The sequence below is a fragment of the Clupea harengus genome, chromosome 11, assembly GCF_900700415.2.
Source record: "Clupea harengus chromosome 11, Ch_v2.0.2, whole genome shotgun sequence".
In the NCBI taxonomy this organism is placed as follows: Eukaryota; Metazoa; Chordata; class Actinopteri; order Clupeiformes; family Clupeidae; genus Clupea; species Clupea harengus.
In genome coordinates this window covers 18,024,372-18,051,358 of record NC_045162.1, presented here as the reverse complement: position 1 = coordinate 18,051,358, position 26,987 = coordinate 18,024,372, and the positions used below count along the sequence as shown (strand labels likewise).

Below are 26,987 nucleotides of genomic sequence, written 5' to 3'. Positions count from 1 at the left end.
GATATAAAGCCACCAGCTCCACACGTTGCCAGACATTAAGCCACAAGCTCTCCCGCACAACCTCTGAATCTGATGAGTTCTCTGCACCAGCGCAGTGCTTTCTGTGAACTGCCTTTTGAGGACAAAGCATAATGCTTAGCTAGCATTGGTTCATTTCTTTTAAAGAATGAGCAGTGAAAAAGTGTTTCACCAAGATGGATGCCAAAACACACTCAGCCTGTGTTGTCTCTGAAAATACTACAATGAGATGCAAAGATGTCTCTGTAACAACGTTGTAAAGCATACTGGATTGTATGTCTTGGGTGTCTTAAGCCGCCATTTTTAGCAACATGCAATGAAAAAGCGCCGTGAGGTGTGGCATGCACTCCTGGGGTCTCCTACACAACAGCTGTTAGGCACTACAGCTGTTCAGAGAGATTTGTGCTTGTAGTTCAGTTCACTCTGCCAATGCTGTAGTGGAGTGCTAAGGACAAACAGGAGGGTGCTTATTGTGAATGGCTGCAAAGGACTGTGATGGGCGCTGACTGGAATCTTTTGAATTGGAAGAGGACCCCTTCTGCACATAAGGCAACGATCTAAATGTTTGTAGATGTGTTATAGGCCTTTAAGTAGGCTAAAAAGAAGTGTGGATATAAGTGTGTGTTAAGTTACAGCCTCAAAGTATGCAGAGATGTTTGTGGTCTCATCTTGAAAAACCGCTTTCTGTGTGTGTGTGTGTGTGTGTGTGTGTGTGTGTGTGTGTGTGTGTGTGTGTGTGTGTGTGTGTGTGTGTGTGTGTGTGTGTGTGTGTGTGTGTGTGTGTGTGTGTGTGTGTGTGTGTGTGTGTGTGTGTGTGTGTATGTTGCATATGAATGTCCCTCGGAATGTGCATGTGTTCACGTGCACTCACTGGGACAGCTGAGCGCCTCCTTGGCCGTGATGCTCTTGTTGCAGGCAGAGCAGAGGGTGGTGGCCGACACCGTGAGGGAGGTGAAGAGGTGGCCATTGCTGTAGCGCGCCTCCCTCTCGCGCGCCTCCTTCTCGCGCTCCTTCATGCGCTCCTTCTCTTTGTTCTGGGGAGAGAGAGATGAAAAGGTCAGAGGTGATGTCTCATGAAGAGAAACGCGGTGACTTCCTACACAACTTGAATTCCTTCACCCGGGTCAGCTCCAGGAAACGGTTTACTCCCATTTCGGACTGATTTCAAACAATAGAATGACATCACCAAGAGCAGGTTGTAGCGGAGAAGGCAGATTCAGGTTAACAGAGAAAACCGTAGAAAACTGTTACTAGTGCTGTAATATTTGCTCTTAAGATAGAAATACCAAGAGGACGCTTCTATATAGTGGAGTTTGATAATGTTGGATGGTCACACTGCATAGTAATGAGTTTTCATGATAGGTCATGACTGGCATATTGCCAGCGGTGTTTTTGAGATAATACTAATTAGCCACCCCAACCATATCAGGAATGTATGGATATCAAAAGCAATCTTCTTTAAGAGAGGTTAAATTGGCTAATTATGGCACAAGCATAGATCCAACTGTCAAGAGGGAAATCTGCCATGCATGTTGGCAGCCGCGAGCCCTTTGTTGAGCGCACACCTGGTGCACCTCCTCCCAGTCCAGCCTCAGCTAATAACACACGAAATACACGCAATGGTGAAAACAGAAGAAAATAAAACTAGTGCCACATTCTGCTGCACATCTCATAGATGGGGACCATTGACTGCATCAATCAAACTGACTGACAGACTCAATATTGTGTGACTGTGTCTTACACAGTTACACCGAGGTGTGTCTTATCTGACTGCTCGCAGCGAGGCTGGCTCACAAATCTGATTTGATTTGACTGTGCTGGCTGTGCGACTGCCTCCATAAAGCCATCTTCATTTATTTCGCCTTGCCATACCAACGTGCTGACTAAGCTAAAACACATCTTCAGCGCGTGTCTTGCATTTAGAAACGAAATCATCTGGATCTGAATTTTGACTGCTATCTTCTGAAAACCGCGCACGCCTTCCAATTGCAGGATCCAGCCGTTAGCCTGGCAGGTTCCCTTATCTCATCTGTGACACTTTTCGATCAGTTTGGGGGAGAGAAAAAAGAGTGCCAACTTGGAGGGACTCTTGCTGAGCTAGTCTGAAGTGCTGCTGGGGTTTAAAGCCGCTTTGTTCCCGGCCGCCTTTCAGTCGCTAACTAATCTCTCCTTTCAGGAACAACGAAAAACAGAAATGTTGAGATTTTTTTTCCTGAGGGTGTGTTCTAAATGAAGTTGCATAATCATTACTCACTCACTGCTGCCATTTGAATTCCTCTCTATCTTTTCTGGAAAGCTGCAGATGGGCTAAAAAACGTATCCAGGGCTGTCAAGCACCATGAGGGACGGGGTTTAAAGCTGTGCTTCACTGCACTACATTTTATGAACCTGCTAGAATAAACTGTTCTGCCCCTCCTCCCCCTTGAGAATTGTGTTTAAAAAAGACACAGATACTTGCTGTCACTTTAGCAGTGACACTGACAAGAGGGGGGACCCTCCCTAGAGATCAGCAGCATGGTTAAAATCCCATGGGGGTTCACTATAGTACATGATGCACAACCTGCTGTTACCTCTATGGAGGCGTACAAAAAGCGTGTGTGTGTGTGTGTTTTTGTGTGTGTGTGTGAGTGTGTGAGTGTGTGTGTGTGTGTGTGTGTGTGTGTGTGTGTGTGTGTGTGTGTGTGTGTGTGTGTGTGTGTGTGTGTGAGTGTTGGGGGACATTTCTTTCAGAAAACCAAAACAAAACCACCCTGTCCTATTGTTTGGGTGCCACTCCTGGTGAGTGTCTTGTGTATGATGTTTGAAAAGCCAAATGAAATTCAACCACCCCCACCACCATCCAACCGCCACCCGCTGGCCCTCTGGTCATGGAGCTCAAGGGGTAAAGCTGATCCATCCTTCCCATTAGATAACGGAACAAAAGAAGGAGTAAAGACGGGGATTTCCTTGAACAGGACAGCGTGGAGATGAGAGTGACAGGAGAAAACACTCAGAGATAACGACATGAGACCCCCAACCCCTAACCCTAACCCTTACCAATACTCAAACGCGCACACACAAACACACACACACACACACACGCATACACATACACATACACACACACACACACACACACACACACACACACACACAAACACAAACATACATACAGCCTGCAGGAAGACCTTGAGGGTTTGAGCCTCAATTTGCTAACAAGACACCATGGCTGAGCTAGTTGCCGTGGCATCTCATCTCCATGTGTGATCCTTCCGTTCAGGCATTTTAAAAGGCCTGCTCGTGAGCACTGCTAGTACACTGACAGACAACCAAGCTATCCAAGTGTGTGTCTCTCCCCCCCCCCCTCTTCATTCCTTCCCTCGTTCTTGCTCTCCTTTTCCTTCAGATTGTCTCTTTTTTCTGTCTGCCTTCTGTCTCTGTCTCTCTCTCTCTCTCAGTCCACTTATCCATCTATACTGGATTAAGGGGCAGGATTAATGTCATCTGACTTGAGCAATAAGTGGATAAATGAGGGGAGAAGAGGAATGCGCTGCACCAGCTTACAGCCAACGAGGGACTCAGCTGGGAGAGGCATGGCAGGGTGCAAGCCCCAAACTTGGCGCCGGTAGCAAATTACAAACACATGGGCCATAATGGGCGCATTAATGACAAGACGGGTGCCCGGTGGGGGATGCAGAGGAGTAAAGCTGCCATTACATGTATGGGATTAAGTAAATACTATTACTGGATGGGTCACGCTGAGTATTTTAACCAGAGAACCTGGTACTCGGAGTATGCCACGCTGCTGCTGTCTGCCTTCAGTGTGGGGGATGGTGGAAGACAACAAGGGACAGGAGGAAGGAGGGTCCTCCCTGCTCGGCATCTCCTGTCTTTGGCTGGCAGGCCGGTGGCATCCGGGATACGGCTCACACAGGCAAAACAAATCGACCTGTTTATTAAACTGGCACTCCATGCTGGCTATGCTGCGGCCCAGACGAGCTGTGACCTCATAATCATTCATTAATCAACTTGAAGGAAGGCAATGCCACTTGTTATCAGACTACAGTCCTGCTGCTGTAAGAGCCGTGCCCAACCAAAACCTCACGTTCACTCGCACTTGTGTAATACTCCTCTATCAAGTCATAATTGTCAATAAAACTTGTATAATGGCCTCACAAACATCCAAACACATTTATGCACACCACACACAAACACACTCACACCACACACACACACACACACACACACACACACACACACACACACACACACACACACACACACACATAGAGATAAAAAGTCCTGATATGGGTTAGGGCATTTCTTCCTCTTTCCCACAAGCTATAAACAAGAAGATAAAGATCTTCTGCCCCAATGAGGAGTAGGCTGTAATACAGTCAGACAGGTATCACTCATATCCCAGGGAAGACAACAAACAAGATCAAAGTCCCACTTTCATCCCAACTCCAAATTGCCTTAAAAACAAGTCCTCATAAATACGTCACACAGTCAGGGCAAAAGATTCACAAATAGCTGACACACCTGTGTGCAACCATGCCAGTGGTTCACTGAGGCCAGGGCTGAGGGCAGGCGGGGGAGAGGTGGTAAAGAAGTGCACAGAGGATAAATAAAATGGAGGCTTATATTTGTCATTTTAGGAGTGCAGCGTTCCGGAAATTTCGGTTTCGTCTGCAGACTCTTAAATCAGCTGTTTGTCTTGACTTTATTTGCAGATGTGAGCATGGTCGACACAAAAGTTAGTAGAACCCTTCCATACTGCATTATCCTCTCTCTCCTCTGTCCATGGGTATGACTGGGCTATTTCCCAATTTATATATACAGTTCAAAGATCAGTTTGAACTGATAGATACAATTACAGTTCAAGTACAGTACTGTAAAGAGGTTATGGGTCCATTCTGTTTGTTGTTAGTTACAACTAATATTGGTTTTGACTATAAACTTGTTTTGATTTGAATGGAAAAGCTCTGTAAAATGGTTTCCTCCTTGATATTGTTTAGTCTGCTGGGTGATATTTGGTCCTTTTTCATTGTTGATATGCAACACAGGAAGTCCACGAAAATAACTTCCTCCTTTGGCCTGGGGAGGTGGAGCCTGAAGTGCCAGCGGGAACAAAAGAGTGTGCATTGCAACACAAACCATAAAGGCAACAGAGGACATGAGCGTTGCTCAAATTCAGCTCTGGCTAGTCAATCCCCTGAAGTGTCTATTCCGACGTAAGTGTCGTAAGTCAAATATTGGAGTTCCTGAGTCGAATGCTCACTTTTAACCATCCACACTCCCTTCCACCGATAACTAATTAACCATGGCACTGACTGTTGACAAAGGGACAAGCTTGACCGACTTTAATTCCAGTTGAGTGGATTGCATTAACCCTGGGTGTGTCTGTTGTCCTTCAAAGTGCCTGAACAGACATCTGTGAGAACTCACACAGGCGGGGCGAATCACATGCTTTTACTCAGTTCACTGAACTGGAATCGGCCCGGTTACTAGCTAGACTGTATCATTTCACAATTAGCCCCACTCAGCCTCATGAAAAAGATGACACACATACACAGTGCTTGTAACTGTGTCAATAACTACAGACATCTGAGCACTCAAGCAATAAAGCAATACTGACACCAACAACACCTTTACTGATGCTTACTCCTCTCTGTCATCATCAGAAGTATAAAACATTAAGGAAAACATCAGGAAAGCGCAAAATGTCTCTATGGTACTAGTTATAAAGCTCACTAGCCTCCAAATGTTAGAACGCCTTGGCTAAATCGTGACTGGAGAGTCGGCGAGAGAGCGACCCTTTCAGCGTCGTTAAAAGCTGAAGCCCTCATTAAAGGGCATCAGCCTCGATTACTGAGCACTGCCCTGTCACTAGGCCAAGCAGACGGGCTGACAGAGGGTGGGAGGTTGCGCATGCAGACTCAAGGGGGGGTGGGGTGGGGTTAGGGGTTGGATAATATTAGTCTACTGGGATTTAAGAGTCTGTCTGAATGCCATCCAGTCAGTTTGCTCTCTCTCTCTCTTTCTGGGTCCTTAAGTCATAAAGAGCAGAGGAGTGACTGAACCCTCTCTGCTGTGACCCTGAGTGTCCACCTGACCGGCCTAATCACTTCTGAGAGCCAATCTGCTTCTTTCAGATTCCCAGTAAACACACGCACGTGAGGTGACCGGGGGGTAAACCCTAAAAACATCCTGCTGAGCACTAAGACAGAGATGCATTCACAGCTCTGGGTCGTTTAGGATTAAAAGCATTCAGAATAGCTAAACATAAACAAAAGCATAAACAATGATAATGACGATTGTGACTATTGTGCCTTGCTGATGCATCATTTATTTTTAGAGATGAAATGAGACTGTATTAACATTAAAAGATGCCAAGATACAGAAGCTTTTGTTTAGGCTGGACTCATTTTTGTTTGTTTGGTATGGGTCTGATTCCGAGATTGGGAGGAAGTGTTACGCGAGGCCAAGTGAAGTCATCACTGGTGACAACGAAAAACAGTCCCCTCCTCTTTATCCGAGAAGTGCCAATGAGAGGGAGAAGGTTGAAAGACAAACAAAAAAAGGAACAAAAAACAAACGGAGAGCTTTCAGGTGGGAAAAGAGAAGAGAGATCAGGGGACTGATTATCTCCCAGTTTTAGTCTTTGAGAGAGGAGAGAGAGATGGGAAGAGAGAGAGAGAGAGAGAGAGAGAGAGAGAGAGAGTGGAGGGAAGAAAAGAAAGGGATTGAAAGGGGCCTACAGCCACAGGAGGTGGGGGCAGACAGATGGAGAGAGAAACACGGCGAAAAGAGGAAACCCCAGAGAATGAACGTGGAGAAGAGACAAAAGATGGGAGAGAAAACAGAGAGAGGAAGAGATAGGAAGAGTGAAAAGGAGGATACCTGACAAAACGAAAGCGGAGCAGGCAACCTGACTTCAGAGGGGCCACAGAGAACAAAGGGGGGAGAGAGAGGCAGCACAAAAACAGGAAGACTATGGAAAGGGAACTAGGGCTGGGAGAAACTCAGGAGACAATGGCCTCCGGCAAAAAGAGCTATATGTGGAGCACACAGCCTTCTACAACTGTATTCACTAACCCCTTATCTCAAAACACAACAGTCCATAAAGCTCTCTGTGTGTTACAGTAACTGCCAGTACATATTAAAATGACTTAATTATGTGTTGGGCTGATCCCTCTCTAATTGCTCGTATTCAGCAGGACTGTCTATGCCATTTGTTTCGTTATGCATTCACTGCGTGCTGCTGAATGTATGCTACTGTACTTATTGTATGGTCTGAAATGTGTGTGTGTGTGTGTGTGTGTGTGTGTGTGTGTGTGTGTGTGTGTGTGTGTGTGTGCCTGTGTGTGTGTGTGTGTGTGTGCATCAATTGTGTTTGTGTGCTCATGTGTCTATTTATGCAGCCCTCCCACACACATCTATGTGTGAATGTGGGGCTGTGAGCATGTAGTCTGGGACAGATGGCGGGGGAGACATGAAGTTCAGTGACCCTCAGTGGTGGAGGTTTCCCATACAGATGGGCCGCCGGCACTAGCTGACGATGTGCCACTCGTTAGCACTCCCACAGAGATACAGCATGCCAGGTAGAAACCCCCTCTCACACAAACGCAGAACCCACACACACACACAATCCCCCCCCCCACACACACACAAGCACACAAACACACAACCCACACACACACAAACACACAACCCACACACACACCTACACTTATACTAGGGCCGAAATTTAAAGATAACCCCTTGCTAATCAAAACTCATTGTAATAAATTAGGTACGTCAGGTTGTGTAAAGCAAGCACACACATGTGTGAACACACAGCAAAACAGATGGGGATCTCTCACCAAAAACATGCACAAATGTACAAAAGCACAAACTGAGAAAACTACTCACACATACATACCTCCAGCATATGCTTCCTCTCACAAAAGACTCCCATGTGTAACAAATTGATTCATAAATAAATAAATACATACATAATGCCAAGGCCAACCATCCCAATTTGCTCCCCATTTATACCCTCTCATTCCATCTCTACCAGAGTCCAGTGCTTATATCAGCACTTGGCTTTCAGAGTCAGAGATTTTTTTCTGACTTGACAAAGACATACCAAAGGCAAAAATGTCCTCAGCTCACAGAGGGCTGCGGCTGCAAACTGGACCTTACTGTCACAATGCGTCATACTACTCTTCTACTAAAACAGACACTATTTCGTGGAAAGAGGCAGGCAATGGGGACAGTGGTCTGTGTTGTCAAGTCAAAGCTACAACAGCCTTCCCCTCAGAACTAGGGGTGGCCGTGAAGAGTGGAGTAGAGGAACCTGAGAAAATGTCTGTGATGTCACTTCTTCTTCCTTTCAGCCAGCATAGTATATATATTATATATACATATATATATATAGGACATTTCTATATATATTTTCTATATACTGTGTATAAACACTTCAGAATAAATGACTCCAACAGATCTGCAGACCAGGAAGCCCAGGAATGAGGCCTGTGAAAGTCATTACTATCTGTACGAGAAACGTAGCTGTGAAAGACACGCCCTAACCATTTTTGCCATTTAATTTGATAATATTGAGAAATAATGTATAAGAAATAGTGCATGATGGACATCATGTCAGAGAGGATGCACTGTTTATTAAACAAGTCAGCTCCATAACATGTCATTAGGCTGAGTTTCACAGATTGGATTCTACATTAGGTCATTTTTGAAAGACACACACACATCCACTATTGCTCGATTTCAGCTCTGTCACCTCTTAATTTCCGCTCACCTTCTCTTGCCCTATTGTCAAACCTTCTCCCCCATCTTACAGTCTATTCAGCTGTTGTGCCCCTCCACCATCGTCCATCACTGATAATGCTTCTCAAAGCTGTTTTAATGACCGAGTTGTTTACACAGGTGCACAGAGGGGCTAACTCACACCAGCGCTGCTGGTTTGTGCCCAGTTCTGCCACCCCCGTGACGCTAACCAGCAGGGATCCTTTATTGGAAGCTTTAGTGTGTGTGAGTGTGTGTGTGTGCGTGTGTGTGTCTGGGTTTATAGCATGCTGTGTGGGATTAATCTGGCCTGTCTTCTCGGTCTGTCAGTCAGACCTTTTTATCCGGTCCTAGAGGGGCCTGTGGGTGAGGTGCTCTCCATGGCCCCCGCCGCAACCTGACTCTCCCCCCTCTACTGTCTGCGTCTCCCTGGCTTATACACACCTTTCTCTTGGCCTCAATTCATGACTCTCGGGTTACAGCGCTGAAAAGGCTCACTGGGGACATTTTATTGTTTAGTGAATGTGAGCGAAACAGTGAGAGAGAAACAGAGAGAGAGAGAGAGAGAGAGAGAGAGAGAGAGAGAGAGATAAGGAGGGGGCAAAGACAGAGATGGGAAAGAGGTGTTAAACGGCAAGCTTATGAGCTAAAATGGCAATTAAGAGATAGTGGACAGACAAAGATGGGAAGAAGAGAGACATAAAGTGTGACATGGTGAGAAAACAGAGAAATGAAATTCTGAGTTACTGACTTAGGAAACCTCACCTCGGTTGCACTAAACTAATTGCCTTGGTTACCAATACATTACTTACAGTTCACAGACAAAAGAAAGTTAATGCCAGTAACAAGACAGCTGTAGCCTACTCATGCGGTCATCTGAGAAAGTAACCAGATTTCTACTGTCTCTTCACTTATCTATCAATACAACAGGGCAAGCCATTGTGAAGCCATTGTGAAGATTCACTTCTCTTACAGCTGTCTTGTTACAGAAGCACATAAACATAAGAATTTAATGAAAACAGCAGATATTTCATACTTTTACTAACAAAAAGACCTTCCAAAGAGCTTATAGCAACTTTATACAGGGATTGTAGCAGTACATTTTTTAAATATTGACAATTACCAGTCATTTAACACAGCACACTATTGTGCCAACCAAAAACGGTGTCAGCCAGTGGACAGAGATAAGACTCCAGGTCCAAATTTGGCCGTTGGCTATTTCTAACCATTTCTGTCAGTGTTGCCGTCTGTTACGTTTATAACATTGTTACCCAGCTCACACGTTGCCAAGGGTTCCGTGTTCTGTGTTCTACATCTGAGAGAACACCTGCGAGATCGCTGGGGGCCACTTGTCCACCTCTCCAGCCCCAGCTCAGGGTTGTGTGTGACACTGCATTTGTTTGTACAGTGCACAGGGTAGCCCACCAGATCATTAGTGCAACCCTGACATGAATTAAATGCCTGACGCCGTGGCTGATTGTGTTTTGTCTCCTTAGGTATTTATGGCTGTTGTCATTAACTACTCGTTTTAGGGGATGGTGGTCTCCATAAACCCGTTTGGGCCCTTTTGTCTGGCAGAGGTACCCCCATCTAGAGGTCCGTGTCCAGCACGCGTTAATGGCGAGCCCGGGCAGCACCCAGACTCTGAGCTTTTGTTCTGGATAGTTCCTGCCATCCAAGCACATAATGCAAACACAAAGGGCTGATTAAACACGCACACACTCTCTCAGACACACACATATGCACACTGACACAACTTCAGAGTGGATGCTGTCTTCCTTCACACACATGTGCACCAACACTCATTCACACATAAACCCACAGAAATACACACACACCTACACCTACACAGAAAGGGGAATTTTGATTCCACTGCCAAAAAAAGCAGAAACCTACTCATAGCCAGGAATGCAACCACTGAAAAAGTCTGAGTCACAGCAGACTCTTCAGACACCTACCCAAATGACTCCGCATTAACACTACACAGACATAATGTCACGTCAACATAGGTCAAAAGTCAAAATAGTGACAAACTCTAAACAAACTGTATTTTAAGGCAGGAACTTTTACACATAGTACCGCTACAAGGAAAAGGAACAATAAACTACTGCTGAATGCTAGAGCTGAAGGAGAGGGCATAAAGAGGGGCCTGTTCGATGGAGCTCTCCGACGGATCCTGCATCTCCAGTCCCATGCCTAGCCCCTAAGGCCCCGCGCACAATCCTCTCTCTGTCCTCCCCACTGGGCCTCTGGAGGACCTATTGTACACTGTGCCCTTAGGTAGGGTAAATAGTGCCTGCCCAAGAAAACCCCAAACGGACAAAAAAGAATGGGATGGCCTCGTTGTCTGGGACAAGGATGGCTAAAGAATGAAGGCTCTCTGTCAGCGAGGAGACCGTGTGCTAAGTCATTGTAGCAAATAGGCACAAAATAGGATAGCTGTTTTGTTCAGTGCTGGAGGTTATAAGTCAGTTCAGTCTCTGGTACACTGTATATGTAGCCTAATCCCTAGTCCTGCGCTGATATAGAAATTCCTAGCTGATACCATTTGCCGCTTATTGAGAAAGACCTACACCTCAGTTCTGTGATACTGCTTCTATTTTTCTTACATTTACACAAAATTACACACCATTTCATTTATTCTGGTAATTAGCAAATAATTACACTCACATAACTGTCGACTGATATAGGCAAATACAGAAAAAAAGCCTGACTTTAAGTGATGCATGAAAATAAAAATGTCTGACTGACACCGAACACTGATTCTGTGATTTTATGTTTTGCTGATACTGGTTGTTCTCTCTCCGTCTGTATCTGTATTCTACACATACACATTCACAGAAGCGTGTAATGAAGAGCCAAGAGGAGATTAAAGAATTCTTGAAAACCAGGAGATTTAAACCAAATGCCACTCTGCAGCTGCATAAGCAATCTGCTCCTGTGGTTGAGTTATAAGATTGTAAGAGACATGACCCATCACTCTCCTCAACAAACACTCAATGTAGAACTCTGGATGTGTGCTATGAGCCATATACTGTATATGAGAATGCATATCATGGCCACTACATAGATATGCCTACATGTAATGGTGTGTGTGTGTGTGTGTGTGAGAGAGAGAGAGATCAGAGAGAGAGAGAATATAGTATAGTAGAGTGTGCGTGACAAAGATAGTGTGCAAGTGTAAGACAGGATATAGTGAGTATACTCACATGCTTATGGCTTGTGTGTGTGTGTGTAAGTGTGTGTGTTTGTACAGTCCAGTATTGGCTCTGCTTGTTCTGGGGTTCACTGCCCAGGAATGTGCTATTAGCTTTGTAAAAACACGAGCAGATCCCAGACAGTTCACACACTGGGTCCTTCCAGTCCCTGAGTCACTTCACATTACCCAAAACACTTCCTCTGGCTCTGTATAGTCTCCCTCTCTCTACCCTGAGTGACCACAGGTCCAGTCATACACCCACACACACTCTCACAGTCTCACATAGCTCAGAAAGAGGTGAATCTGCATCGTCTTCCAGCTGTCAAACACATCAGCTTCAAGCAGATCTGTCCATTTCAAGCTCTCCCTTCCCAGCGACTGCTGTTTGTGCGTGCACTAGGCCTGTACCCACTCCACTATGACATCAAATATATAATTCTTGCTGAATCTGATTCACTAGTGAACTAGCACCACGGAAGTCATGGCCATACCCAAAAGGGGCCCGATGGTGCAATGCGAACTCTAATTACGGTCTGTTGTGTTACCGTAGAAACTATCACCTTCTGTACACTTCCTCTGGGCAGCTCGTACCAAAAACATTGACATAACTTCCCCACACAGAAAGCACACACACATATCATGATACGCTATCAGAGAACATACAAGGGCCTAGATCACAATCACAATGGCGCAATTATTTGTCATACAAATCTGAAATGTATAACATAAAGACATGCAACTAACGAAAACGGCGTTAGCCAACAGGCAAGTCGTAGTCTTGCAACGATGCAATCAGACTAGTATGACCATAATTAAATAGAACCTTTGTGCACCTGCCAAACCAGTCTGCACAAATCCCCCCCAACTCGCATCCACGAGCCATCGGCACTCACGCGCACAGTGCTACATTTACAATTACCAGATGAGAGTGGAATTGATCAATACACGTGCGACAAAGTTTCTGAGAATACAATGTAAAAACCGAAACATTGCAATATTGTACATTTACAACGAACGCCGGTTCGAACGTGGAATACGGAGCAGTCAAAGAAAGAGAAATGCATTGTGTGGTAGGCATCGAATTGGTATAGTCTACTTATATCATAAATGTATGCATCTGACCTTTCTAAAAGCCGTGAGGTACAAAGGGGACAGGGTACAACCCCTTCCCCCTACCAATTTCCTTCGAATCCTCTGGACAACGTGGTCGGCTTCAGAAAGCGGTTTCTGCTGCTACTGTGTCACACAATGAAGAGATCCCCCTCTCCCTCTCCCCCTCCCCTTTTTCCACGCCACGCTGTTCTATCGCTATACTGTAATCCACTATGGCATATGTAATGAGGGCTGCACCAGTGAATGTAGGGGAGCAACTATTCGAATGTATACCGAAAAAACGACAGATGTTCCAATCCGTATGGTGAGGGAGTTACAGAGACTAACAAAGTCAGAAGGACAGGAGAGTAAGAGTGCGTTGGTAGCCTACACACTATAGGCAAACAGCGAACGACCATACTCAGAAAGATAATTTTGCCGGTGAGGAGGATTTCCCTCATCTTAACATTTACTGTTATCCTCAAGAGGAAAGTCCACAAATTAAAAACCATGTAGTTAAGTTATTTAGTCTATTTAACATCAAGAATTATAAACACATAATGCATTACAGAAAAATAGTCTGTATTTACCCTTTGTTCCAAATAATTTAATTTAGAGCTAGACTTACCCGTAAATTGATTTCTTTCATCCTCTCTTGTCGCGTTTTTGGTAGTGGGTCCGTAACACGGGACATTCCGAGAAATGGATCAATAAAAAGTGATCCAGATGGGAATCCTTAGAAAAGTCTGCTTTTCAACGTAGGTAAAGCTTCTATCACATAAAAAGCCCAAAAATTAACATCCGTCTTCGGTAACAATTTAAATCACAAACCATGAATCCGTCAACTTTTCCCCTTTATTGTCACTGGTCCATTTGCCTCTAGAGAAATCGCTTGACTTTTTCAAACAGGAAACTCCAAGTAGATAGTTATTCTCCAGTGCCGCTTGATGTTAGGCCGCGCCCCGTGAGACCTTTTTCGTCCGTGTAATACTAACCTTCTTTCAGACTTGACCTATAGTGATCAAGTATCTCTCACTGCTGCCCGCCTGCTGAGTTGCTGCATGCGAATCTTATGTCCAATCATATTCGATACCCATTGCCTAATTTCCATAACCACGCCTACGCTTACACGTCTACGGCCGACGAGATAGCGGAACACCCATTTCCTCAGCACCGCCTACATACCGGTTTAAGAGAGGAAAACGCTTACCAAGTCTCGCGGTAAAGGACTAGAGGGATGTGAGCGGACTGTGAGATCCGTTATGTGGATTTGGAATGTGGCCATATATTGCGGTTGACTTCACCTTCATTTACATGGATGGAATTAATGTAACAGTTCCGAAACCAAATTTGACACAAAAGATTATTTTTTTTGTATTGCATACTGCCCTCTGAGCTAAACCAGGAGACAACGTGGCAATTCATGTTAGGCTATACTTTTCAATGCATCCGTCAAACAGTAGCCTATGGCATGTAAGAGCAGAAAATCCATACCAAATATCCATACCTATATCCATATCGATTTTTTTTTCATAAAAAAAAATGTAAAATCAGAGATGAAAGGAAAAATCGATGGCTACTAATAGGGCCTACAGTTTGTTTTATATTGAGAGAAAGATTTACACACACAAAGACACCACATCACTGTTTATGGTGATTAAGAGCTCTGTCTTAAAGTAGGGGTGTATGCGTGTGTGTGTCGCCTGTCTTTCAGAAGGTAATTTCCGTGGTACACCTAGAAAGGTAAAAAGGAGTGTCTGTTTGCACTGCCTGAGCTTTTCATTCACTATCACTGCTCCGCTCCCCCTCAGATGAACCTCCAGCTACATCCACATGCTTTGCTCGTTAAACAAAAATAAAGCCTCAATCTCAATTCCAACTCAATCTGTTTCTCTCTCTCTCTGACTCTTTGTGGTGTGTACGGGTTCCAAATACCACCACAACTATCCATCTCTCTCCTCATTGACCCCCTCACACATACACACACACACACACACACACACACACACACACACACACACACACACACACACACACACTCACAGTCAATTGTTTTATCAACCAGCCATTCTCAGTTTCCATCCATCATCTAACATAGAGGACAGCAATTACTGGCCTTGGAATTCAAACCGCTGACTAAACACCTCCAAGAAAAACACTTTCAGCACTCTGTCTCAATTTATTTGCCAAAAGTAAGGTCGCTAGCACTGTGGTCAACTTTAACCTCTGGCTTTGTAACATCCATGGATGATGATTGGTGATCTGTGCTTCTTGTCCCCCCTTCACTTGTGCCGTGAGTGGATGTTAGTGTTATTCTCTGGTGATTGCCCCCTACGGCAGCTGTAAAATTATTTCCTGCTGTGTCGTTCATTCTCTGACAATTTCCCACACTACTAGAGACTGCTTCAGCAAACACTTTAACCCAAAAAAGTAATGTGATATCTATATATCTACACATACACACATTGTTATTGGAGGTGCTGTTTTAGTATACTTGATCCATACTCGATCCATTGAAAGTATCTGAATGTCTTTTACACCATTTCATACAGTGCAGAGGTTTATATTTAGTTTCCCATTGGAGTCTGCTAACCATTTCTCTATGACTCTCTATGTTTACTTTACAACTAAAAAAGCACAACATGCATCAAAATAACTTTTAGAAGTCTACATGGCTTCCCCGCCCTATTCCCCTAGTAATTACAACCTGGTTCTCTCTGTTGATGTGCATGCTCGCCTGACATCAGACATACACAGCGGGGCACTAAAACACAATATTCACATACTGTATTTCTACAGTGGGAGAAAGAAAACATGCCAATGTGGTGCCATGTCTGAGCAGCCATTTTCTAGACACATTATACACACACAAAATCACATACAACCCCCTCAGACTCACCCACACATTTCACTAATGAGTTACTGTGCAGCTGGCCCCTTTCTTCTTCGCTTCATGTAGTCTCACACACACACAAGACACAAACACACACACACACACACACACACACACACACACATCAGTCAAAAAACAGATGCAGGTGTAAAGAGGCTAAGTGTGTGGGCTTGATCAGCCCCCTGCTGAAATCTAAGGCTCTACAAAGGGACTAACTTTGCCTCCCCTCTTCCGTTCACAGTGTCTACCAGACCCAGTCCAAGGTCAAGGTCACCTTTCCTCAACTCAAGAGGTTCCTGTCAACAGCTCATTCAGGTCATGTGGAAAAACCTGGAAGCTGTCAATGTGGGGGAACTCTATTCTGGTGAGGGCGCAAATAGAAGCACTGCAAATTTTAGCAAATAAACACACATCTCTCTTTCAGCCAGATAGAAAAAGTCAATAGCAAGACTGTAAATCGTTTTAAGAACATCCTTGCTTCTTGATAAAAAAGCTATGAGCTTTATTCATATTCTAGTGGATATGAAAGGTGCAAACTGGGGGCCACATTGATCTAGTGGCTGTGCTTTTCCCAAAGCATCCCAGTATGAGAGGACAATAATAGACATTGACACATCATTTAACAAAAACTGTGGCACTATACTGCTTTTGGGTGATGGGGCCCACAATGACAGCCATTTGGTTTGCTTCTGCCCTACATTTTTGTCTCTGCCCATTTATGTGCCGGAGCTTTAAGTGTTTTAACAGCACAGACATTTTACAAGGCTAGCAGAATCGTTGCTTAAGGGGATGACTACAAAGCTCTGGCAGTTGGTTCCAGTTTTTTTTAGGGTGTGAGAGTGCAGTGAGTTTGAAAGGTGTGTGGATTTCATCTGCATTCGTCAGAGGTGTCAAAAAGGTTCCCCAAGGGTTAATGAACTGTGAAAGCAGTCTGAGTAGAACAAGTAGGGTGTTAAAAAAACCATTGTTAGTTTTAATGTGCATGGCATCTGGTCACTGTGGAATGGGGTGATATTAGATAATGCACAGGTGTTAAGTGAGGCACAGGCCAGCTATTCAGTGCTGTCACCAAGCAGTGTGATCCTGATGCAGTGAAGCTACTGTTGTGAGGGGCCATTGTGAGGGAGACAGTATCTGACACTGAAGTGTGTGTGTGTGAGAGAGACAGAGAGTGTGTGAGAGACACACAAAGCAAAGAAAAGGAAGATTGAGAGCCAAGAGAAAAGGAGAACAAGAGAACAAACGAAAGGAATAATTCTTCATGGATTGGAGGGAAAAATAAAACGACAAGCCGTTTTCATGAACTGGTACCAGCTGTGATGAGAGGCAGTGGTGGTGGATGTCACAACCTATCACCATCACTGCCAGTCTGGTATGTTAGCAATGAGATAAGCAGAGTAGAACAGCAGAGAGAGAGAGAGAGAGAGAGAGAGAGAGGACTTCAAAACATTCACTTAAACTGTAAACATTTATTTGATGGCAGATGAGGAGAAAATTAAATAAACCTGAGCAAATTTGCTTAGTTAATATTCAATAGGCGCCCTATTCAGAGGCAAACTTTTATTAGTTTCCATGTCCACTGCTGTGACTGCCTCTGTTTGTCCACAACACTGTAGGGCAACAGCGCTGCATACTTCAGTCTACCTCCAGATGGCTTTTGGGTGGAAAACTAGGAAGGGGTGGAGGGAGGGTTAAGAGAAAGAGAGAGAGGGGGGTGCGGGGGGATGTTGGAGGCTCCGCTGATGCAATCCTGCCATCCGACAGAGAAACTGCCCAGCTGGGCCAGAGAGGAGTGCTGGAGTGGGGCTGGAGGAGGAGCGGACAGGAGAGGGGCGGGAAAAGCTGGGGGTGGGGTAATGGGTGGGGGTCTGTAGGAACTAAACTTCTGCCAGAAGCTATTAACTTTGGGTGGAACAAAACAAGCTCTCTCTATCTCTCTGTCTCTCTCTCTCTCTCTCTCTCACACACACACACACACACACACACACACACACACACACACACACACACACACACACACACACACACACAAACACACACACACACACACACACACACCGTGTGAACCATACATCAGTGTAAATTTTCTCAGGCTAGGTGGGAAGATAAGCTCTTATAACGCACTGGGCATCCAGTTTGACAAAGGAATATTTATGAAGACTACTGATGAGATTGTGTAACATAGACAGTAATGATTCAGATTAAGGAGTTACTTGAGTGAACCTGTTAGAATTCGCACACCAAAACACACTCACACACATGTCATCCAGATGTGTCTTGGCTGACCTGAGAGAGACTGTTTCGTAACCCCCCCCCCATCACATTCACTTGGTAATTCTTTAGTTAACACAACATGCCTTGAGAGCGCTTTGTCTATAATACATCAACAGTAAAGAAAATACAGTACAGATCACTTATCAAACTCCAATTTCAACAATCACCAAATTCCTAACATGTTCTTATCCCCAGCTATCACAGAAGATTAACAACATCACAAAACCTGTCTTCCCTACTTAATGTTAAAAACAATGCAGGCAGTAAGCCTCCTGGACCCAAAATGTATATTTCACTAAGTGACTTATATATTATGTTAAGCCTACTGTGCCTTTTTGGCAAGAAAGTATTTTGGTTTGTTGCATGGATGCCGGACTGTTCTGTTATCTTTTCCTCTTGTACTCTCTTACTTCTCCTTCTTAGCCAAAGCATACACACACAAACACACACACACACACATACACACAGACACATACACAGACACAGACACAGACACAGACACAGACACACACACACACACACACACACACACACACACACACACACACACACACACACACACACACACACACACACACACACACACACAGATACAGACACAGACACAGACACACACCGACACACACACACACACACACACACACAAACACACACACAAACACACACACACACAAACACACAGAGAAATGGTGCGTCTATAGCTGAGAGAACTCGGTACAGTTTGGTCCACCACACATCAAAACCCACAGACAGGGTGTGGATCTCAGCAGCCGTGGTAAGAGCACATAATGTGAAACACACACACAGATAGATGGACAAATAGAGATAGAGAGAGAGAGAGAGAGAGAGAGATATAGACACACACACACACACACACAGATAGATAGACAGATAGAGATAGAGATAGAGATAGAGATAGAGATAGATATAGAGATACAGATACAGATAGATAGAGAGAGAGAGAGAGAGAGGGAGAGAAGGACATACACACACAAACCTGAACATATACATACATCTGTCAATGTGCCTCACATACATCTATCAACAACACGCACACATTCACACACCACACAAGCACCGGATGGATGCTGTCATTAACCCAAAATAGACACATGGGGCGGGCAACTTTGCTCAAGCAGGCCAAGCCGCCGGGTGATGATGTCATTCCACAAACAAACTGTTGCGCTTCAGCAGCAGAAAACGAGCAGACAGAGGCGGCCTGACGGGCTCTCTCCTTCAGAAGGACAGCTGCAACCATCTGGAAAGGCACTGATAAGACACAACCAGCAACCCTCTTCCCTGGACAACAGATACCATTAAAGATCCCTTAATTCAGGAGGGATAATTAAAATGTTTGACCTTTAGCTGAGGACAAGGGGAAGCTGGTCATTATTTCCACCCTCAGGTCTTTCTGCTTGCCAAGACTTTTGTCAAGAAAATATACTGCTCTGCACCCAAAGGGATACTGATCTTGTCATTAGATGGGGCTACTTGATAATTGATCATGGGAAAGGGAATTAGCCTGTATCTCTGCTTCCCTGTGTCATGCATTTGTTTGAGTGCTGTTTTACAAAGACTGTTTGAGGAATAGTCCAGATGTGAATGGGCACAGTGCTTTTCCGCTTGTTATGCAGAGCAGGCGGGTGGTTTGGTGGCAGCGCCAAGAGCGTCTCTCAATGCACAGCTGCCCCCATCTGGCCAATCTGTGCTATTGCTAGCAAATAAATATCAATAGGGGCCTCATAATATTCCATAATCTCAATTGGAACTGATAACACTGGATTAATGAAAAGCAGCAGAATTATTTTGCCAACAATGCCTTGACTAGAAGTATTTTCCTCTAGCAAAGTCAGCTCTTTCTACTTGACACTACAGTGTGTGAACAACACCCAAAGATATCTCACTTCTGAAATGATACATTCATCAAAGTAGATTATCAGAGATCAGGGAGATTGATACATACAGATATGAGAGACACTGGGTATAAATAGAGAACCAGACCAAATGCAAACCTCGTCAGAAAAACAAGTTATAAAAAGAGTTATAATGAACTCAGAAAATACTGTGCAGCTTCCTCTTCAAAACACAAGTGGGCTAGCTCAGAGGAGGAAGTGATAATACCTTCTTTCTCCTTTCTCAGTCACACTCTCTGTTTCTCTCTGTCTATTTCTTTCTTACAATCACACACACTCACACTCACACTAAATCCTGCTGTTACCTTGCGATTCCCGGCCATCTTGCGCAGGAAGCTGAACGTTCGGCCAAGGGGGCTCCCGGTCTTGTCCCCCTTCTCCTCCCTGAGTCCGGCTTGGCCCTCCGTTCTCCCCTCTCTCCCCCACAACACAGAGCCCAGTTCACTGTCTGCATCCACACTAGACAAACACACAAACACATCAAATACATGAGCACACAAATACAAATAAACAGATTTTAACATTACAGTACAACATCCCTCAAGGTGAAGGTATACAATTCAGGTTTTCTATGCTCTCAGAGGATCATAGACTTATCTTCAGATTCTCAAATTACCTCTCATCCCATACACTGTAATGGCTACTTAAATAGCTAATTAACTACACCAAGAAGAAATTCATCTTCATCATATAACTGCAAAACCTACATTCTTTTACTCACAATAAAACATGACTTTGACTTTGACTTTGACTTTGACTTTTCCAGACCCTTGTTCTAAGAGTGAATGCAAATATGCGTGTCAAGAATCAAAAACTTAATTTGGACCACAGCTGCCATTTCCCACCAATCAGAACCACACACAATCTATAAACCACTGGACTCTTGCCCTACTCTTGCCCTACTCTTGCCCCTACTTAATACTAAAGTCAGTGGCGTAACTCTCAGCAGTTGTTATGCGTAGACCATTTTAAACAAAAGATCCCTTAGAGAAGACAAAACTGCTGACCTACCTCTGTGTGGATCCTCCAAACACAGATCGGAGAGAGGAGCCTGTGGAAAAGACAGAAACACCAACACTGAGGCGGTGGTTTCCAATGCAGGACAGAGAGAGCTGAACACAAACGTCAGGCCAAGTAAAAAAAAAACAGAAAGGCTCTCCCTCAGGCAACACAGGCTTTCAGGGCATCACCTCAGTCCTTGTACCTCAAACTCTAAGTCTGAGCAGGCCAAGAGGCACTCTTGCTTCTCACCAAATCATTAGTTGAAATAAGTACAAGAAAGAAATGAAAGAAATAAAACAGGTAAAAAACATTCAGCCAGAGGACAGATGAGAGAAACAGCTAGGTCTGTTTTCCCTGTTCTTTTGTCCGCTAACGACAGGCGCAGCCACAGCGAGAACAAACACAGGAAGAGCGCTTCCGCATAACTGCGCACATGCAGAGAACCGCACGCCAAGACACCCTCGCACACATCCTCAGATGTGTCACACACTCGGGCGCACACAGAAATGTGGCCCAGTTTGACAAACACCGCACAAACCCATGCTGTTAACATGCAAACCGATCTTGAAACACACACACACACTTACACACATATACAAGCCATAATCTAATTCACACTGATTAAAACACAACAAAAACCACAGACTCATGCCATGAAGACATACACAAACCTTGAATACACACACACACACACACACACACACACACATACACACACACACATACATTTGCATGCAATAGCCTTATTCACATACACTCACACAGACACATTCAAAGCATCAACAGACACTGTTCTGCACAGACTACTGAGGCGAGCACATGTACTAAAGAAGTGCAAACTTGAAGCAAATGGAGCTGTTTGTCCCAACACCCTAACCATAACCCACATTCCTCTCAGCCTGATGTCCTACTAGTCCACAAATCAGCATCTGACACATCTACTGCTAGCTTCCAGCCACTAAAGTTATTAAAGAGAGTGAGAGAGATAGAGAGCGTGAAAGAGTGAGAGGGAGAGGGAGAGAGAGAGTGATAACAGGCACACAAATGCTTCATTCTCACTGTTATGCCTGTTCTGGGCAGCTAGGCTACTGCGGGTGGGATGTAGTGAGTACCTGATGTGTGGTAATGAGGAGGCATCTGCTTGCTGGGAGACACACAGAGGGCAGGAGCTGAAGCACTGCAGCTCTGCATCTGAGACGCCTGCTCCTGAAACACACACAACACAGCACCCTTTGGAGTAATTACACAGCACCACACACACACACACAACACACACATCTGAGATTCAACCCAAACTACCTTGATTTAATCCAACCAAAATTACCCATTATATATATATAAACAAGCACTGTCACATTCATGTGAGGATACTCTCACTTATACAAAATGAATCAAAAGCATGCACAGGGTAAAATGAACTGCAACTTAAAATGTACTACCTTGTCACAACTCAGTAGAATTTCACGTCAGAGCAGGTGTAAAACTGAACACCTGAAGTCTCACTATCAGTTGCTGAAGCTGTCAAACAGTCACTAAAAGTTGCACTGACGCACACACATACAAAAACTGAAAAGCCCAATCTGAACCTGACAAGCACACACCCATATGTATGCAAATATTGCTCACACGGCTCTACACTATTATTTTATGTTATCTATCTATGACTCTCCTTATCAGCAGGCTGACTGGGGACACACCTCCTATTCCCTGCATTTGACCTTTGACCTTTATCTCACCTCCAATAGAGGGAAGATCTGTGGCTGAGAGCCCACCTCCTCCTCAGTGAGTGACAGAAGCGACTCCACCTGGTATTGGGTGATGGGGGCCCGACGGGGGTCCCTCCCCCCACCACGCACCCCCAGAGCCCCAAACAGCAACCTCTCCATCTCCTCTTGGTCCAGATTCTCCATACTCAGGCTACAGCACAGAAAGGTACAGAGAGGGAGAAATGCCAAGGAGGGCAAAGACAAGAAGATAGACAGAAATGACATGATGGGGGAAGGAGGGAGGAAGGAAAGAGAGGAGGAGAGAAGGAGAAAGAGATTAAACTAAGCACTCAAGGAGGAATTAGACATATGATGGAAAAACAATATGTGCCATATCAACCTGCAACCTATTTTGTCAGTGTATACAATTTACCTTGAGGGAAGATCTGGCTTAAACCTACTCTGTCCAACTCTTGTTAGAAAGTCCTTGACTCACCTGGAGTGATTACACTGACACAAACCACCCGGCGTTGGCGTAAAGGTACAACCACTCCAAACACGACCACCAGCGTGATCACTAATGCCAAAATCCCCAACATCCCAATAGTTGCAAATGGCAATAAAGCGAAGATAAACATCACAAAAAATCCCAGAGCATATCCTCCAATTAGAGCTAAAATCACCAGCATTGCTCTCAAAAAAATACATTTTAAAGTCACTTCCATTGTGCTAATTCAAGACTGCACTTCTGGTGAAGCACTAACAACCCAAAAGACATTCACTTCAGGAGATGCACAGTGAAGGCATACACTGACGGATGAGATGGGATTGGCCAGAGAGATGAGAGTACAATGGTAGCACACAGCCACCCATCACAATGAGCCTCAATGTTGCACTGCCAGTGTGTGTAGATCCTGAGTCAGAGCAAGACGAGAACACAATAGGGACCCACACTCCCCCCTCTATCTTTCAGCAATACGCACACAGACATGAGGAGAACTACAGAGAAATTCAGTGGCCCTGTTTGACTATGTCTTTCGCATATAAACACAAATGCTAATACAAGCGTCTTCTCTTTCTTTCTCTTTCTTTCTCTCTCTCTCTCTCTCTCTCACACACACAAACAAACACACACACACACTTCTTTTCTGACTTTTTCTGTCTTTCTCTCTCTCCTTTTGTACCCAACCAAACAGCAAAGTTGACATAACAACAGGGTTAATTCCACATTAATAAGACCGTAGTTACACTTTAATAAAGAAATACAATTTAGAGGAATTATCCATGCAGTGAGTTCAAATTCTCAGTGTCAGTTTCTGAAAAATTCAAACACTGAATTTATAAGATGAAGACTGAAAGCTAAAGAAGTAACTTGAACATACATTTCTCAAACCTGTACTTCACCCAAGCTCTCTGCACCAGCCCAGAGTCTCTCTTTCTTGTGACAAATACTTACAGTCAGCAGGTCTCAGCATTCAGCATTCACTTAGCGAATGTTTGAGAGAAAGTGAATGAGAGACCCACTCTACCCTGAGAGAGGAACTATGATACAGGAAGTAAGTGGTGACTTTAGGTGACAGCGACAGTGAGAGAGAGAGATAAAGAGAGAGAGGAGGCCTGAAGTGCCTTACTCTTCACAGGCAATACTGGCTGTCAAAGAGTAAGAGCAAGATAGAGAGAGAGAGAACAAAAGTGATTAGACAATCACGGAAAACAGAGGTCTTCCCGGGCCGGCTAAAACAGCAGTGATAAGAACAGAGGCATGGCAGCTCTGGTGATAAAGAGCTCTGACTGTTGCTGAGAGCACACAGCAGATAAAGTCCTATGAAAATATGCTCACAGTAAGAGCGAGAGAGAGTGCATGTGAGAGTTCATCACCACGCTCCCACAGCACAGTAAAAAGATGCAAGCTAATGTACGGTATAAATCTGTAACAGGAAACTGTACAGACTAAACATAACATAAACCTCACTAGTAGCTGAAAGTAACTGCTCTTATAAATGCCTTTGCAGCAATTAGAGCCATCAGTACTTCACCTAACCTTTCTTACCACCTCCATTGCTTCAGAAACATAGAAGGAAGGGGAGTAATTGTATTGGCTGTTGAGCTAAAACATCAACAACATTTTGCCAGAATCATGGACTACACCTTTAGCTAATGCTTGAGTAGCCGACACAGGACATTGCTGCCCATCTCTATGCCACTGTAGCATATATATTTATATATTTATCCCTGCACTTCTCGCACTCTCCACTTCTTCTTTGCACTACTGTTGTGCAACATTTCACAGCTACTGTATATAGCCATTCCGCCTTGTACATACTTTCTTAAACTTCTTAGACCTTTGCACTGTTGCACTGTTTGTTTTGTATTGTATTGTATTGTGTTGTATATTTTGTGTAAGCACACTGAGAGTCACTTTACCGAGTCAAATTCCTTGTTTGTGCAAACTTACTTGGCCAATAAAACCTGATTCTGATTCTGATTCTGATTCTGATGTCCCCCTTCTAACTCATGCCTATTTACCTGCGCTGATCCCATGGCATGTTCCCCAGCAGCACAGCTCCAGGTTGCCAACTATGCCTGCGCAGGGTGTCCATCTGCCCCGAGGATGATGCTTGAGGCCTCCTGAGTCTCACCCCTCCATCAGGGGGAGGAGGAGAGGGGCAGGGGGAGCAGGGCGGAGGAGCTGGGCAGGGCACGCAGCGGCCCACTGGCATGGGGGATCCTGGGATACGATAGGAGCTTGGAGGTGTGGTAATCATCTGTGGAAAGATAGGACAGGGAGTTTGGGAGAACTTGTAAAAATCCTAGTGATACTTGCATCACATTTAGTCATTTATTTTCATTTATCTATTAAGAGGCTTTTATTAAAGACAAATTATACAAAGAAATTCATTAGAACTTGAGTCTCTGGCACAGCCAATGATCTAATACCTTGTCTGTACCCTCATGTGTTCATGTGTGAGGAGGATAGGGCTGTCAGTGTGTACTCAGAAGCCTATTTTCAAAAGATTTACCTCAGTGCTTAATTGGGAGAAACATCCAGCTACTATGGCTGCCGTATATAATGTGAAACTAACATAGTGTCATCAGATACATTAAACTCTTAAAAACATAAAAACTCTTCTGGCTCTAAACGATTGCAAACTACCCCTCTGGAGAACCCTTACCATGTGTACCGTAGCAGGATTGTTCTCAGGACCCATTGGACGTTAGACTGATTGCTCCCTCTAGTGGCAGGAAGTCATTGTCACCGTTGCTTTTGAAGGGTCCCACCGAGTTTCCTGATAAAAACAAAAGACCTGTTGCTTATCTCTGTCACAGCATGCTTTTGTGGGTTAGCGAGGCATTTGCCATTCTCTGTATAAGCTTCCTGATTCAACTTCAAGATTTTGTTAAATAATGCTGTTATTCAGGTTTGTTCAGTGACAATGAACAGAGGTTGCAATTCATCCTGTCTTCTACGGAAACTAGATATAAGAATAGCCTCTGGCTATGAGTGAGAACAAGAAAGAAAGGGAGAGAGGCACCTAGACATAGTAGTGGAGACAGAAAATAGACAGAAAAAGAGGGGGAATTAGGAAAGGCAGAGAGGCCATGAGAGAGAAAGAAACATACGCCAAACCAGAGTACACTGTAAGTCCCCCACACCCAGTTGTACGCAGCACTATATGTTACGCTGTGAAAAGCCCATTAGGCCAGGTTACCTCAGATAAGGCAGATAGTTCCTCCAGCTCCGGATGGCACCAGAGGCCAGAGAGAGGCCCTGCACTGACAGACACATGGTCTCCATCACAGAGGAGACAGTGAGAGGGGGAGTGAACGACTTCATGGACATGGATTTCTCCTCCTGTGTTCGTACACGTGTGTATATGGGGTGTATGAGATGAATGCCTATGAGTGTATCCGCATGTGTGTGTGTGTGTGTGTGTGAGAGAGAAAGAGAGAGAGAGAGAAACAGAGACCGAGAGAGGATAAATTAGTTGATAGAGGTATGTGCATTCCTGCATGAATTACACTATTGGCCTCAACCTTGTGCTTATGAGTATAGCAGGATGTGTGTGCACGCATTTTACCATGTGCCTGAAAAAGCATGATACATGACACTTCATACCTTTGGG

At 44.5% G+C, this 26,987-nt stretch overlaps 1 protein-coding gene across 5 annotated transcripts in view; it reads right to left on the bottom strand.

The window, feature by feature from the left end:
• arhgef2 (rho/rac guanine nucleotide exchange factor (GEF) 2) overlaps nucleotides 1–26,137 on the bottom strand; it is a 47,319-nt gene extending 21,182 nt beyond the window's left edge. The window contains exons 1-7 of one of the 5 annotated variants that reach the window (XM_031575871.2): nucleotides 26,037–26,137; nucleotides 25,390–25,628; nucleotides 22,894–23,074; nucleotides 22,270–22,363; nucleotides 21,167–21,206; nucleotides 20,461–20,614; nucleotides 890–1,052 (exon numbers count right to left, since the gene is read on the bottom strand). In XM_031575871.2, the coding sequence (XP_031431731.1) occupies nucleotides 890–1,052; nucleotides 20,461–20,614; nucleotides 21,167–21,206; nucleotides 22,270–22,363; nucleotides 22,894–23,074; nucleotides 25,390–25,628; nucleotides 26,037–26,072 (907 nt within the window). In that variant the 5' untranslated portion in view covers nucleotides 26,073–26,137. Of the gene's footprint in view, nucleotides 1–889; nucleotides 1,053–13,105; nucleotides 13,679–13,703; nucleotides 14,316–20,460; nucleotides 20,615–21,166; nucleotides 21,207–22,269; nucleotides 22,364–22,893; nucleotides 23,075–23,359; nucleotides 23,719–24,245; nucleotides 24,351–25,389; nucleotides 25,629–26,036 lie in introns of those variants that run through there. The other 4 variants (XM_012822848.3, XM_031575872.2, XM_031575873.2 and 1 more) reach the window with 4 other exon arrangements.
• Between the last annotated feature and the right edge of the window lie 850 nt (nucleotides 26,138–26,987).